At 45.6% G+C, this 15,550-nt stretch overlaps 1 protein-coding gene across 11 annotated transcripts in view; it reads left to right on the top strand.

Moving 5' to 3' along the window:
* Positions 1–8,652: 8,652 nt before the first annotated feature.
* Positions 8,653–15,550, top strand: part of MMD (monocyte to macrophage differentiation associated) — an 80,453-nt gene continuing 73,555 nt past the window's right edge. For 2 of the 11 annotated variants that reach the window (XR_009731179.1, XR_009731178.1), the window contains exon 1: positions 8,791–8,937. Coding sequence is in view for 7 of the 11 variants with exons in the window: in XM_061390013.1 (XP_061245997.1) it covers positions 8,912–8,937 (26 nt within the window). In the remaining 4 variants the exon portion in view is untranslated. Of the gene's footprint in view, positions 8,938–9,087; positions 10,299–15,550 lie in introns of those variants that run through there. The other 9 variants (XR_009731177.1, XR_009731176.1, XM_061390013.1 and 6 more) reach the window with 8 other exon arrangements.

The following is a 15,550-nucleotide window of genomic DNA, read 5'->3' as shown; positions in this document are numbered from 1 at the left end:
ATATACCAACAGTCTTGTCCACACCCCTCCAGTTCTCCAAACAAATTTCATCGTATATAACTGATCACTTCATTTGTGTGTTCAAACTTTTTAAACAGGTCTCTACTGCTTTCAGAAAAAACACCAAATCTCCTTGGTCTAGCACATCAGTCCTTTGTTTAATCTGAACCCTTCTTATGACTCCATCTTCATCTATGACAGTTCTCCACAAATGCCTTTGACCTAAAGCATGTGGAATTGCAGCTCTTAAAACATATCATGCTTTTGCATATGCTGTGCTGTCTCTGTTACCCCCAAATCGAGTTCACCTCTTGGTGGGTATCAAGCCAAAAGACCCTGTACCCTATCTGCTTACAAAATCCCCCCTTGAGATACTTCACTCTTCAATCTCAAGCAGTACAGGGCCTAAGGTCAGTCTTCTGTAACTGCTTCCCACTGAGAACAGGTATTGTAGAATCCCTAGTTAGATGAGTGAAACTCTTGCTGCTCAAGCTAGATAAGTTTTGGAGTCCACTGAAGTAGCATTCATGAAGTAGCCATGAAATTAAAAGATGCTTACTTCTTGGAAGGAAAGTTATGACCAATGTAGACAGCATATTCAAAAGCAGAGACATTACTTTGCCAATAAAGGTCCGTCTAGTCAAGGCTATGGTTTTTCCAGTGGTCATGTATGGATGTGAGAGTTGGACTGTGAAGAAAGCTGAGCGCCAAAGAATTGATGCTTTTGAGCTGTGGTGTTGGAGAAGACTCTTGAGAGTTCCTTGGACTGCAAGGAGGTCCAACGAGTCCATCCTAAAGGAGACCAGTCCTGGGTGTTATTGGAAGGACTGATGCTGAGCCTGAAACTCCAGTACTTTGGCCACCTGATGCGAAGAGCTGACTCATTTGAAAAGACCCTGATGCTGGGAAAGATTGAGGGCAGGAGGAGAAGGGGACAACAGAGGATGAGATGGTTGGATGGCATCACCAACTCAATGGACATGGGTTTGGGTGGACTCCGGGAGTTGGTGATGGACAGGGAGGCCTGGCGTGCTGTGGTTCATGGGGTCGCAAAGAGTCGGACACGACTGAGTGACTGAACTGAACTGAAGTAGCATTTGCACCTCATTTGAATAGGATTATTGTAGCATGTATAGGAGAGGCATAGCAAGAGAAACAATTAACAGAAACTTTGCAATGTAGAAATATGAGCCAAGACTCCCCTAAGTCAGACTAGTTTTCTAATATTTCCCCTAACCTAGGAAGGGGTTTCCCAAATAGCTCAGATGGTAAAGAATCTGCCTGCAATGCAGGAGTCCTGGGTTTGATCCCTGCGTTGGGAGGATCTTCTGGAGGAAGAAACGGCAAGCCACTCCAGTATTCTTGCCTGGAAAATTTCATGGATAGGGGAGCCTGGTGAGCTACAGTCCATACGGTCACAAAGAGTCAGATACAACTGAGCAACTAAATACAGGAAGGGAATAATTCAGAGATGAGAGTTGATTTTTTATATATATCATAAGTTGAATCACATTAAAAGTCTCATCAGGTACAAAAAAGTAGCATTTGATATGTATTATATAATAACATGTGTTCTTTCTTGAGAGACTGTTAAAATATCAAGGGCCATGTGTTTTCGTGGGACCATATTTTTTTTTTAATCATAGAAACATTTGAGTTCAGCAGATTGGCATCTTGATTACTATCTTTTAGGGCTTACAGGGTAAAATTCCTTAAAACATCTATGTGAGTGACAACGTCCTCTATTTTTTTATTTTGAAATGTATTCCCCTCCTCAACAGCCAAACAGATGTACAATGCATGTTTATAGGTCACAAAACTGACCACTCTAGTCAGCGTCAAGTATGATTCAAATCATGTGCTGGTCACAATAACCTCCTCAGTTGGAAAATTTCTATCTTTTGATTGCAAATATTTCGATAGATCAAAATATTTGTCCCTACATGCAAGGGTGCTTGCTGCCTGTCATAACTCCATCATTTCAAACGATGCAAGGCCTCCTTTTTGCTCATATATTTGCCTAGTCATCCACATTTGGGGAAAACTAATCAGAGTTTTGAACTCTTAGAGTTTTGAACTCTAAGAACAAGCTTATAGTTATGTTAATGGAGGAAAATGTTATAAACTATACATGTTATCAATTATACTGAACTGTCACAGAAAGTCTGTACATGTGCTTTTAGCAGTAGACTTAAAGCAAGCCGTAATACAGACCATGAGTAGTTACATTCTGTGACAATTACACTAGAGAATTTCCTTTCCATCCTAAACATTGAGGGAAATTCCAGAGTTGATAATGAGACAAACATTTGGTAAAGACCTCAATTAAATGAGTAGGAGGGGTCTTGGTCCTGGTCCAGATTCCCAGGTCAGCTGTCTATCACTGCTGTGGTCTTTTCCACTCCTGGTGCGGATGTCCTCTAGGGTCACCAGCCTTTGTATAGACCAGTCCAATGCAGAGGCCCTTCTGAAAAGGGTCACTTTAATAATTCCATTAAACTTTACAGTACTATAACATAGCAGCAAGGAACTATCTGGAAAGTGAGTTTTAGGCAGTAAATACAGACCGTAGTTAACAAAACTAGAATTTAATATCCCCTGAAACATAATCTTTTTCTTCCTAAAATCACCCTCATTTCTAACAAGTATAGCCAAATTAAAACTAATTTGCTTGCAAAATTAAGTCTGGTTAATAGTCCATTCTAAAGATCAGTCCTGGGAGTTCTTTGGAAGGACTGATGCTGAAGCTGAAACTCCAGTACTTCAGCCACCTCATGCGAAGAGTTGACTCATTGGAAAAGACTCTGATGCTGGGAGGGATTGAGGGCAGGAGGAAAAGGGGATGACAGAGGTTGAGATGGCTGGATGGCACCACTGACTCAATGGACATGAGTCTGAGTGAACTCCGGGACCTGGTGATGGACAGGGAAGCCTGGGATGCTGCGATTCATGGAGTCGCAAAGAACTGGACACAACTGAGCAACTGAACTGAACTGAACTGAATGGACCATGTAGGCTTTTTTAAGTTAGCTGTGCTGAAACTTTTCATAAGGTAACTAATCCTTTCTCTTAATAGTTTTATGAAGTCATTGGGGTTTTCATTAAGATTCTTTAATTTATTATCCAGTTCAGCAGTATGATCTGAAATTTATCAGAAACAAGTAATTGTCAAAAAGTCCTTCCTGTGAATCTTCTTGAAGACAAAACACTTTTTGCAGAAACATTCAGTTCAGTTCAGTTCAGTCGCTCAGTCACGTCAGACTCTTTGCAACCCCATGAACTGCAGCACACCAGGCCCCCCTGTCCATCACCAACTCCCAGAGTTCACTCAAACTCATGTCCATTGAGTCGGTGATGCCATCCAGCCATCTCATCCTCTGTCATCCCCTTTTCCTCCTGCCCCCAACCCCCTGCAGCATCAGAGTCTTTTCAAATGAGTCAGCTCTTCGCATCAGGTGGCCAAAGTATTGGAGTTTCAGCTTCAGCATCAGTCCTTCCAAAGAACACCCGGGACTGATCTCTTTTAGGATGGACTGACTGGATCTCCTTGCAGTCCAAGGGACTCTCAAGAGTCTTCTCCAACACCACAGTTCAGAAGCATCAATTCTTCGGTGCTCAGCTTTCTTCACAGTCCAACTCTCACATCCATACATGACCACTGGAAAAACCATAGCCTTGACTAGACGGACCTTTGTTGGCAAAGTAATGTCTCTGCTTTTTAATATGCTACCTAGGGTGGTCATAACTTTCCTTCCAAGGAGTAAGTGTCTTTTAATTTCATGGCTGCAATCACCATCTGCAGTGATTTTGGAGCCCCCAAAAATAAAGTCTGACACTGTTTCCCCTGTTTCCCCATCTATTTCCCATGAAGTGATGGGACCAGATGCCATGATCTTAGTTTTCTGAACGTTGAGCTGTAAGCCAACTTTTTCACTCTCGACTTTCACCTTCATCAAGAGGCTCTTTAGTTCCTCTTCACTTTCTGCCATAAGGGTGGTATCATCTGCATATCTGAAGTTATTGATATTTCTCCTGGCAATCTTCATTTCAGCTTGTGCCTCTTCCAGCCCAGCGTTTCTCATGATGTACTCTGCATAGAAGTTAAATAAGCAGGGTGATAATATACAGCCTTGACGTACTCCTTTTCCTATTTGGAACCAGTCTGTTGTTCCATGTCCAGTTCTAACTGTTGCTTCCTGACCTGCATACAGATTTCTCAAGAGGCAGGTCAGGTGGTCTGGTATTCCCATCTCTTTCAGAATTTCCCACAGTTGAATTTTCCATAATTGACTATACTTCAATACAAAAAAAAAAGTTAAAAAAGATTTTTAAGTGTATATGCAGGTTGTTCAGGTATACCAAGCTGGCACTCCTCTAGAAATAATTTAAGTTATCAAAGCCCCCTAATGAGGGTCTAAACCAAGAGAAATACAGATTGTGTCATTGAAGGGTTTCGCAATCAGGCATCCTTGATCAGCCTCCAGGACTCAGAGGGCAGGGATGTCTTACAACCTCTCAGATCTCTCAGACTCTCCAAGACAACCAGAGCAAATCTGATTACTTATTCAGTTCCTGAATCATTCATTCTCCCACCTTGAGATGGGGACAGAGCTTTGAAGCTAACTTGTGGAATAAATGTCACTCACCTCTCCAAAGCAACTCCTTAAATCAAGATGTCCACAGTGTCTGCTGTGCACAGACTTGACAATCAGGTGCCAAGAGGGATTCTCCTACGCCCTTCCCCACAGTCCCCCAGCAACACAGACAGATTCACCCAGGTGAGCTACCGCAGCCCACTTCGTAGCATATTCGGAGCTGGAGGAAGCCAAAGAGGTTAGGTGAGATATCCCATCTGGGTCAAAACTTGTTATTGGAAAATTGAGTTCACCTTGGTGTGGGGCCAAAAGACACAGACAAGCCAAAGAGCAGGAGAAGGAAGGATTGATTACTTACAGCAAGCAATGAAAATACTGTGGATCTTTCCCAAAGCAGTGTTTCCAAGAACAGCAAAATTGGGAAAGTCTTAAGCTAAGGGCAGATGTTAATATATTCATATTCATGCCTTCAGCAGAGGGGAATTCAGCACAGAATTGGGAGTTAGGTCAACAGAGTCCAAGATTTACTTGACTGAAGGCACAAGGGTCAATAACGGTCAATATCCCCCAGATTATGGAAAGTTTTTCTCTCACTCATTTCCATCTTGTAAACCAATATAGCCTCTCTGCCAAGGCCTCTTTTTTCTCTCTAGATCTTTCTTCCCATTGTTCTCTCCAGCTGTTTTCATTGTGAAGGTCTAGGAACTGAACATGAAAGAGACAGGTATTCCTTGAAGGTCAGGTTTTAGTCTACTTGAGCTATTAAGAAAAAAAAAAAAAGACTGGGTGGCTTATCAACCACAGACATTTATTTTTATGGTTCTGGAATCTAGAAGTCCAAGATCAGACTGCCAGAATGATCAGGGTCTGATGAAAACCCTCTTCTGGGTTGAAGACTGCTGACTTGGGTCTTCACATGATGAAAGGGGGCCAGAGATCTCTCTCATGGCTCTTTTATGAAGGTATTAAACTCATTCATAAGGGTGGTGGTTGACCTAATCACCTCTCACCCCTTCTCCCATCACCCCACTAATACCATCACATTGAGCATTAGGATTTCAACATATGCAGCTTGGAGTAGGGACGAAGACAATAAGGAAATGTGGGCAAAACCCTAAGAACTAAGACTAAGATAGCATTCCTGTCTTCAGGAAAGGGAAAAAAGGATGGGAGCATTTACATTTTAATAACTGCTTTACATTGTCATATTTGTAAAGAGACACACTGAAAGCCAGTCATAGAATACGATTTGCAATTAGGAGTTCAGGCAACCTCCTTGGTCATCTGAGGCCACAGTCTGCAGCAGAGCTGCTACTTTCGGATTGGATGATGGCAGCTGAAGGACTAGGTTTCAGGTACTTCCTAGTATGGTCAGCATCCGGTCAGGAACTCTGTGGCCCTCAGCAAGCAGGACAGGTGTTCTCCCAAGAGATTCCTCTGCAGCTGGCATCTGCTCCTTTGCACATCCTTTTTTCCAGGCAGAGGCTATGCAAATAATTGTCTGCTGTTTTGCAGAAAGAAGAACTAGTATATTTCTGAGCTCAACAAAAATGTCACATCCTGCTAATGTGAAAAACTCCATTTTATTTCACTTAAAAATGCTAATCTCTAAGTTGAATGTAGTACCTCTTTTCTGAAAACATACTCAAGATTTCTCCTCAAAAAGATGAAAACAACAACAACAAAGATTCAAATGGACACCTCAGTACAAAAGGGAGGAGGGGCGGTGTTCAATTCTAAACTCTTTCATGGTTTTTATTTTTATCTTTCGAGAATTGCTTTCACTTGGGAGAGTCACTAAGAATGAGGTTGATTTTAATTTGTGATCATATTATTTACACAAGCCATTTTTAGTTTGTTAAATATTCCTGTGTATTATATTCCTACAATATTTCCGTGGAAGAGACAAAATAGGTCAAGATATTTTATTCTGATTTGATCTAATTTTTATCTCACTCATTTTCCCCCACCTTGGTAAATGCCATTCATAATGATGTTTCTAAACCTAGGTGGCCATTCACAAGTTTTCCCCATACTGATCACATCTCCTATGTTTTCCAAGCTATTATACTTTACGAAAGGATGTGTGCCAAGTCATGCCCATCATCTCTTTAAAAATGCATCTCCAGACTTCCTTCTCTCATGTGTCCCATTTCCTAATTAGCCTCACCACACTTAGCGTCTCAGTCTCCTGCACATTCCTAAACCATTGCTAGGATGTGACCTAGCATCTGCTGGTTCATTGTTTTCAATCCTTCCTATGTTACTTCATATCATTATTTTTTAAATCTGTTTTTATCAGTTATTTCCTTTGTGACCTTTCCCTCCCCCACCAATTCATTTAACCCAGTGGCTGGACAGAGCAGTTTAGTAAACCTTCAATCCATGGTCATTTTTCTGACTTTTAGAAAAAAAAATTAAAGAAATATACAACTTTACAACCTAGGGAGAGGCAGTTTGGGGCTGAAAGGATCTCAGGCTTTAATGTTAGACAAAGCTAGGAGCAAATCCTAGCCTTTGGTAAGATTCTAAACTTCTCAGCCTCCTTATCTGTGAAATGAGTAAGATAATGCTTATCTCCTGGGAAACTGATGGAAATAACCATGGAAAGCACCCTTCTAGATCCAGCCAACTTGGAAGGTGCTAAAGGAAAAGAAACCAGAATTTTGGGTGAACTACTTCTCAGCTTTCCAATGTTCCCACTGCATGTCGACTAAACACTTCCAGTAGGCTGACCTACTGTCCGCTTGAGAGCCTGAAGTTTGGGGTGTCAGTGATGGTGTGGACAGGATACCTGGAAGGAGCCATATCAAGGGAAGGAATCAAGAAATCAGCCATTTGGGACTTCCCTAGAGGCCCGGTGGTTTGGGACTCCTGGCTTCCACTGCAGGGCACAGGTTTGATCCCAAGCTGGGGAACAAGAATCCCACAGGCCATGTGATGCAGCTGGGAAAAAAATTAAAATTAAAAAAGAAAAAATAAAACCAGGGACTTCCCTGGTGGTTCAATGGTAAGAATTCGCTTGTCAATGCAAGATACACGAGTTCCATCCCTGATCCGTGTCAGTTCCCACATGTCACGGAGCAACTAAGCCCAGGCGCCACAAGTACTGAGCCTACGGGCAGAAACTACTGGAGCTCATGTACCCTAGAGCCCACGCTCCCCAACATGAGAAAACCTCACACCACAACTAGAGTAGCCCCCACTCAGGGCAACGAGACAAAGCCTGCACTCAATGAAGACCCAGCACTAAATAAACAAATATATAAAAATTGAAAAACAAACTATCATTGAGGCCTTTGAAGATGATTAAAAGTTGTACATAGCTTAGTTCATCCCAAGAACTCTACCCCCCCCCAAAAAAAATCATCATTCATTAAATATTCTTTGAACCTCTTACAGGAAGCCCTCTGAGTTTATATTTTTCCCACAGGACCCTGATTCAAATCTACTTTTTGGTTTATTTAGAAGTTGCTTGGATTAAGCAAATAAATGAAAGGATTACATGTAAGCATCCCTACATGACAGGCGAGGAAAGATTTTAAAAATCTACCCCAGAACCTCGCATAACAGCCTCAGGGGTAGCTGACCTTGAAAATGATGAAGGAATAAACGAACGGAGGGATGAAGAAAGGAATGCTGAAGAACGAAAGACACAGAGTCAGGACTAGGACACAGACAGAGGTCCTTTGTTTGTTGCTGTTTTCACCACAGTCGCTTTCAAGAGCCGTGCCTCACATCCTCCTTTACCATTTTTCTTCCTGTCATCGGGCCCTTCTATCTTCTCGCTCCAACTCCACCCCTCGAGCCGTGAACCGCCCTCTGTCTCCCGCCCCGCCGGGAGACCACGCCCCTTCTGTAGCCCCGCCCCCGGCCGGGAGGCCCCGTCCCTCTCCTGCCCCAGCGGGAATGAATGGCAGCGCGGCCGCGGCTCCGCTCGTGCGCTGATTGGCCCCCGGGCGCGGTGACGCGCGGGCGGCCGCGGGAGCACGCAGGCGGGCGGGGCGCGGGCAGCGGGGGGCGGGTCTGGGCGCCGGGTGGGGCGGGGCCTCCCTGCCGGGGGCGGCAGGGCCGGGCGGCGGGAGGTGGCGGGAGGCGGCCGGGCCGTTTAAGGGCCGCCCTCCCGCCCCCAGGCGCCCGGTCTGGCTCTGGCCCGGTCCCGACCCCCGGCCCGGCCCCGTCTCCCCTGCCCGGTCCAGCGGTCCGCCGGGCCCGCTGCGGCCCCCGGAGCCGCCCCAGCTCCTGCGGGCCGCGCACCCGGGCGCCGGCGCTGACGAGACGGAGCTCGCGGCCCCCGCGGAGGAGCAGGAGCATCGATGCGGTTCCAGAGTCGATTCCAGCGGTGAGAGGGCAGCGCCCCAGGCCCGCCGCCTGCGCCGGCACCGGGTCCCGGACCAGCCTCCGCCCGTGTGGGGCCCGGCGCCCCGCCTGGTCCTCCTCTCGTGCTCCGGGGGCTCCCCGCCCCGCCGTCCCCGGGCGGCCCCGCTCCGGGAGCTGGTCTCGCGCCGGCCCGGGACCCCGCTGCTCGTTACGGGCTGCAGTCCCCAGCCCTCGGACCCCGGTTGCCTTCCCCGGGGGGTCGGTTGCCCGCCCAGCTTCGCCCTGCAGGGACAGCCTCTCGCTTGCTCCGGGGACCTGAACGCCGGCCGCGGGCACCGGCCCCGGATCTTCCGACCCCGGATCATCCGACCCCAGCCTTGGCCTGCATCCCTAACCGGCCTTGGGGGGCCCCCGAGGCGCCCGGACCCGAGCCAGGTTGCCCCGCAGGGGTGCTGGGGGTTTCCGGCGCTTGTCTTTGAACTGCCGTGGCGGTGGGGAAAACTGAGGCAGGCTCCGCCGGTTTAGCCTTGCCTGCGGGGTTCTCGGGCTTAGAGCCCCAGCGTGTGCTATTTTGGGTCACCGCGCCGGGGCATTAGCTTCTGGGCGGTAAGACCTGCAGTTGAGACGCCTGGGTTAGGAAACGAGGAACCGAGGAGGCCCCCCGGAAGGATGGCCGGGTGCTCTTTGGCTGGAAAGCCGGTGGGAACGCCAGCCTGGGGAGATAACTTGGCCTTAATCCTGACTCCAGGTCCCTGCCATCTAGCAATGAATGGAGGCTGGCCATAATTCGAGAGGAAGCTCTGCGCTTTTTTTTTTTTTTTTCCCCTAATGCTCCTTCGTGTAAGTGGGTGAAAGTTCACGTGTCGTGTGTTTGTGGTAACTCTCCATCCCTTTGTCTGAATCAGGCTAGCATCCCCACTCCCAGGCCTTCACCCTGAGCAGGCTAGCTTAGTGTGCAGTAGAATTTGAAAAAAAAAAAAAAATGCATGAAATCTCTTAAGGCTTTTGTTGCGTTTTTAGGCATTGCTTTTTATTACAGGATTTTGAAGTATGGGGTTTTTTTGTTTTGTTTTTCTTTCCAATGCTTTAATCCCTGGAAACCCTCTCACCTCTTCTGCTGGTCTCATTTCTTCTCCAGAGTGACATTTGCACAGGGAGAGTTGGAGTGATCAGGATGAAGACTTGGATTAACTTTTGAACATTGCTTATCACTCAGTGTGTTGAATGCCTGGCAATGTTCGCCTAATGGGAACATCATATCAGTTCTTCCAAAGGCAAAGGGAACCGTGATGTTCTGTCTTGAGAACATGAAGTCAGCCATGAGGACTGGAGGGGCTTCAAGGGAGGATGTAACACAGGCTCAGCAATGGTTGGCAAAACCCTGTATGTGGTGTGTTTAATTTGGTTTTACTTCTCTGCACATCTGTGCTCTTCCTGTTTTCCGGGAACCGTGGCAGTCTTCTGTGCATTTACCGGTTTTTGTTAGATTAAAGAGTTCTATTTCTTTTCTATCCTTTCAGTTCTTCTCTCGAAAAAGAAAGAAAAAAAGGAACTTGTGTTATTGTTTGTTGCACAAACATTAGCAGTATTAAGAGAAATGAAAAACAAACACATCTTTATTTAAGATCCTACCATCTCAGCTGATTGAACTCTTATTGTTTGCTGGACACTAATCTATGCAGTCCTTATTATCACAGTTGTAATGTGATTTTGCCCTCTATTCCATTCATTTAAAAATTAAAAATACAGGCATTTTCTTTTGGTATAGCATAGACGTTGTAATTTCCGCAGCAACTGCACAATGTCAGTGGATATTTAACAGTTATTTTCTTGATGACATCTAGACCTGCCCTGATTTTCTTTGCAGAATGAATGATCCTGTAATTTCTTGTTTGCAAAGACATTTCTATATATCAACTTGAACTTAGAAATAAAGTCTGCAAATAAGTAATATATTGTGGTCTATACATTAACATATTGAGAGTACTGTTCTGCACCTCTTAAAAGCTGTTTGTTATCCATCTTGTGAGCATTTAGGATAGTTACAGGTTGTAAATGACAGAGGAACTAGAAAGAGGAACACACTTATCTTTAAGCCCTTGTGTTCCTTTTGATAGATTCACCAGGACTCCGTTGAAGAGCATTTGACTGCAGTAAAAACATTTCATTAGGCCATCCTTTGTGGCTATGTCTAACTTATAAGAAAACTTGAACACCCTGCTGGTTTGTTCATAATGGAAACTTGGCGGTCACTGTGGCTTTGGATCAACTTCCAGAGCTCTGCCATATGTGGAGAAGAGCTATAAGGACGCCTAACCCAGTGTAGTAAGTGGAGGGCTTTATGCAGGCATGGCTTCTCAAAAATCTTAGGATGTGAAAAATCCCACTGGGACACCTTTTATCTTTCATGCTGTATCCCTTTTGCTCTTGATTCTACCCCCACACTGCACAGAGTCATTCTCTCCCTTTCACAGCATCTCTGACTGATTAGAATACTTGCTAACATTTATTGAGTGCCTATCAGTGCCAGGCAGTAGCTGGGTATTTGTAGGTAACTCATCTCATCCCTAACTGTAACCCTGAAAGGCAAACTTCTACCCATTTAATAGAAGAGCTTTAGAGAATAAAAGAGCCTGCTATCATCACACAGCTAGAACGGGGCAGACAGAAGGGTTCACGTCCCTTTCCACCACCCATGCAGCCATTTACCTCTGTCTCCCCACCCACACACAACATCTGTGTGATAGTGCAGAGGCCTAGGACCCAGAGCTTCTAAAGTGTCCTGTTGGTGTGTGCTCATTTCTCCCGCCTGGCAACCAGAAATCCAAAGAAAAGGATACTGCTTTCCTTAGCTCCAGCCTCGTGACCACTGGTTAGTTTCAAATTGAGTATGTGGTAAGGCGTCTTATTCTAAAGCATTAGGAAGTGTTCCAGTGCTGCCTGTTGCCTCTCTTTTTGTTCCATGTTCTCAGAGCATCGAATCATACACCGTTCAGTGAACACTGAAGAACATTGAAGTTGTTTCCTTATATGTGCCATTTCCCTTATTTAGTAATTAAGTTAAATGTCTGCCACCACTATCGCCACCTCTGACTGCAGGCACTTTCTCCTAAACATCATGCTTATTCATACAGGACAGCTAATATCAATAGTAGGGTTCTATGTAGGGATCAGTTCTGTTGCCCCTTCGAATGATGTTGAAGGAGCCCCTGAAATGTTCATGGTCTTGTCCTTTGTCCATTTTGTTTTCACAAGATCGAGGATTCTCTTGGCTCTAAGACTGCCTGTTTTTGTTGCATACGGAAATCCCCAGTGAAACTAACTGCCGACAGGATCTCTCTCAGTTAGGATAATAAAATGCTTCAGCAGCAGCAAAATGTCTTTTTATTCTCATTCAACACTTATTTATTAAGCTCCAACAATCAGCTGGACTTTGTGTTTGGGACTGGAAATGAAAAAATAGACAAGGCAGCCTTCATGGAATTCACTTTACAGTGGGGAAAGATGAAATAAATAAGTTCAAAACGTCCAGTTCTTACTAATTGTGATAAGGGCTCTGCTGAATTGATACTTTAGGTAGGATGGTTGTGCCGAGTTTGACAGGTGAGAGGAGAGCTGGGCACACTGGAGGAGAATGTTTGGGCAGACATAAACGGCAAACACAGATGCTCTGAGTCAGATCAGACCTGGTTGGTTGGAGGAGCAGAAAGGCTGTGATTGGCTGGAGGGGGAGGGGAGAGGAAAGGAAGGGAGCCCCTGGCTGGAGAAGTCGGGAGGGCTCATGGCCTGCAGAGGAGGCCCTGTTGCCAAGCACTTTGGGAAGCCAGATAGGTTTTAAGGTGGGCTTAGCATGTGATGTGATCTGGTGTTAACAGACTCATGGCTGCTGGGTAAAGAAGAGAGTCCATGTGCGGGCGGGCAGGGAGACCAGAGCTTTGTCTACAGACCAGAGGAGTCGATGTCTTGATTTAAGGTAGTAACTTTGAAACTGTAGAGACTGGGACTGTTTTGGAATGTATTTTGAAGATAGCACAGACAGTACTTGCATTTGGAGTATGGGGAAATACAGAGGAATTAAGGACAACTTCTGAGATTTGATCTCAGGCTCTGAGGTCTGATGGTGCATTTCGAATTTACCTTCAGAAGGCACTGTTTTGGGCTAAAAAATTGGGATGGGGGGAAGGCTATGCTGTATCTTCGCTGTAGCATGTGGGCTCTTTCTTGGGGCACAGGGGCTTCCTCCAGGCTTCCCATGAGACACTCCTGGTAAAGAACCCACCTACCAGGGCAGGAAACCTAAGAGACACGGGTTCAATCTCTGGGTCAGGAAGATGCCCTGGAGGGCATGGCGACCCACTCCAGTATTCTTGCCTGGAGAATCCCATGGACAGAGGAGCCTGGCAGGCTACGGTCTATAGAGTCGCAAAGAGTCCAGACAACTGAAGTGACCTAGCCCGCACGTGTGGGCTTCCTCTAGTTGTGGCACTTGTTTGGGGGGCTTCTGTTGTTGCGGCATGGGCAACACACCCAGTGTTAGAATGTTTTCTAGCATTGGATGACCATCAGAATGGCTTTGCTTTAAGTGGAGGTGTCTGGCCTAAGTGGGTGCTGTTTCCCATAACTCTTGAGAACCTTCCTCATTCTTTTGGGGCGAAGAGAATAGCCTCAGTGTTGGGGGGTTTATTTGCATTTTACATCTGCTTTTCATGTAGGTCTTGGGTGACTAATTTCTTCATAATGATTTCTTCAGGAGGCAATGGGAGGCATGATTGTATCAGAGAGAAATGGAAAATGTAAATTTCCTGGCAGAACCATGTGCCATCCCATGGGGCCCCAGACGGTGCCTGACATACTTGCTGTTCCCTTTCCTTATTGCCAGAATCTTGACCCTGCCCTTAGAGAGAAACTACCTTAAGTCACATGGAAGGAATATTTTTCTCTGCAACTTCTGAGTTCATTTTTAACCTGAGTGATTCCAGGTGGGCACAAACATGTTACACACATGGCCACTCAGCTTCCTTGCTTTTAAAGTCTATCCCTGTCTCTGTTATAGCCTGACTATTTTTAGTTTGGGCTGCCAGAGATATAAATTGCTATTTTAGCCTGCAGGCTGGTGGTGGGTGGACAACCCTCCTGAGCATGCCCTGCAGAGAGTGCTTGCAGTTTAATCTACCCTCAGCCACCCTGGAGCCTTACTCTTTACCCTTTACAGTTCCTAATGGGGTATGCTACTTAGAGCCCTGTCCTTGTGTCTCAGGCTGATAATCCTGTAGGCCCTTGAATGCAGGGGACACTTTTAAAGCCTCCTTCCCAAGAGTGTAATTATTTTCTTTTTTACTAATAACTGCCGTATAGCAACACTCTAGTCCCTTAGGAAATTAGTGAAATTATTTAAAGGATTGTCAGGGGAGAAAAGATTTATTTATCTATGTGTGAGAATATCTTGGAGTAATTCTGAAGCTGTTAACTGTACATTTCTCTCTAATAGTTTCCAAGCCGTGTGATGAATCCCATTCAGTATGTGTATCTTTTGCATGTTAGTTAGATAGCTGCCCTTTGGTGAAGACAGGGAAGGTGTCTTCACAGTGCCAACTCCGTTCCCTAAGGGATCTTCCACTCGAACTTTCTGTGTCAGCTTGGCAGGGACTGCCACTTGATCTTTACTCATTTGCTCTAGGGCTACCAGGCCCTTCTTTAACTCAGGGAGAAATGTTGGCTGGTCTTTTGTTCATAAACTGGACACTATTTGGAATTGCTTGGCCACATGTTTTTAGTCAGTTTTTGGCAACCTGTCTGTGCCATTTGGTTTAGCCTGGTACCGTTTTTCCATCGTGTTAATTGATAAGACATGAATAGTCAGAACTTGTTAGTGACAAGTAACAAAGTCTCCTCCTCCTACCCACACCCCCTTAAACTAACTCAAGCAAAAACCTACACTATTGTGTAAAGCCTGTTGACATCTTGCAGGCCCCAAGCCCATCAGTTCAGTTCAGTTCAGTCTCAGTCATGTCCGACTCTTTGCGACCCCATGAATTGCAGCACGCCAGGCCTCCCTGTCCATCACCAACTCCCAGAGTTTACCCAAACTCATGTCCGTTGAGTCAGTGATGCCATCCAGCCATCTCATCCTCTGTCATCCCCTTCTCCTCCTGCCCCCAGTCCCTCCCAGCATCAGAGTCTTTTCCAATGAGTCAGCTCTTCGCATGAGGTGGCCAAAGTCCTGGGGTTTCAGGTTCAGCATCAGTTCTTCCAATGAACACCCAGGACTGATCTCCTTTAGGATGGACTGGGTGGATCTCCTTGCAGTCCAAGGGATTCTCAAGAGTCTTCTTCAACACCACAGTTCAGAAGCATCAATTCTTCGGCACTCAGCTTTCTTCACAGTCCAACTCTCACATCCGTACGTGACCACTGGAAAAACCATAGCCTTGACTAGACAGACCTTTGTTGGCAAAGTAATGTCTCTGCTTTTCAATATGCTGTCTAGGTTGGTCATAACTTTCCTTCCAAGGAGTAAGCGTCTTTTAATTTCATGGCTGCACTCACCATCTGCAGTGATTTTGGAGCCTAAAAAAATAAAGTCTGACATTGTTTCCACTGTTTCCGCATCTATTTGCCATGAAGTGATGGGACCA

The sequence above is a fragment of the Bos javanicus genome, chromosome 19, assembly GCF_032452875.1.
Source record: "Bos javanicus breed banteng chromosome 19, ARS-OSU_banteng_1.0, whole genome shotgun sequence".
Classification (NCBI taxonomy): domain Eukaryota; kingdom Metazoa; phylum Chordata; class Mammalia; order Artiodactyla; family Bovidae; genus Bos; species Bos javanicus.
The sequence above is the reverse complement of the archived record's forward strand: the minus strand, read 5'-3'. Positions and strand labels throughout refer to the sequence as shown.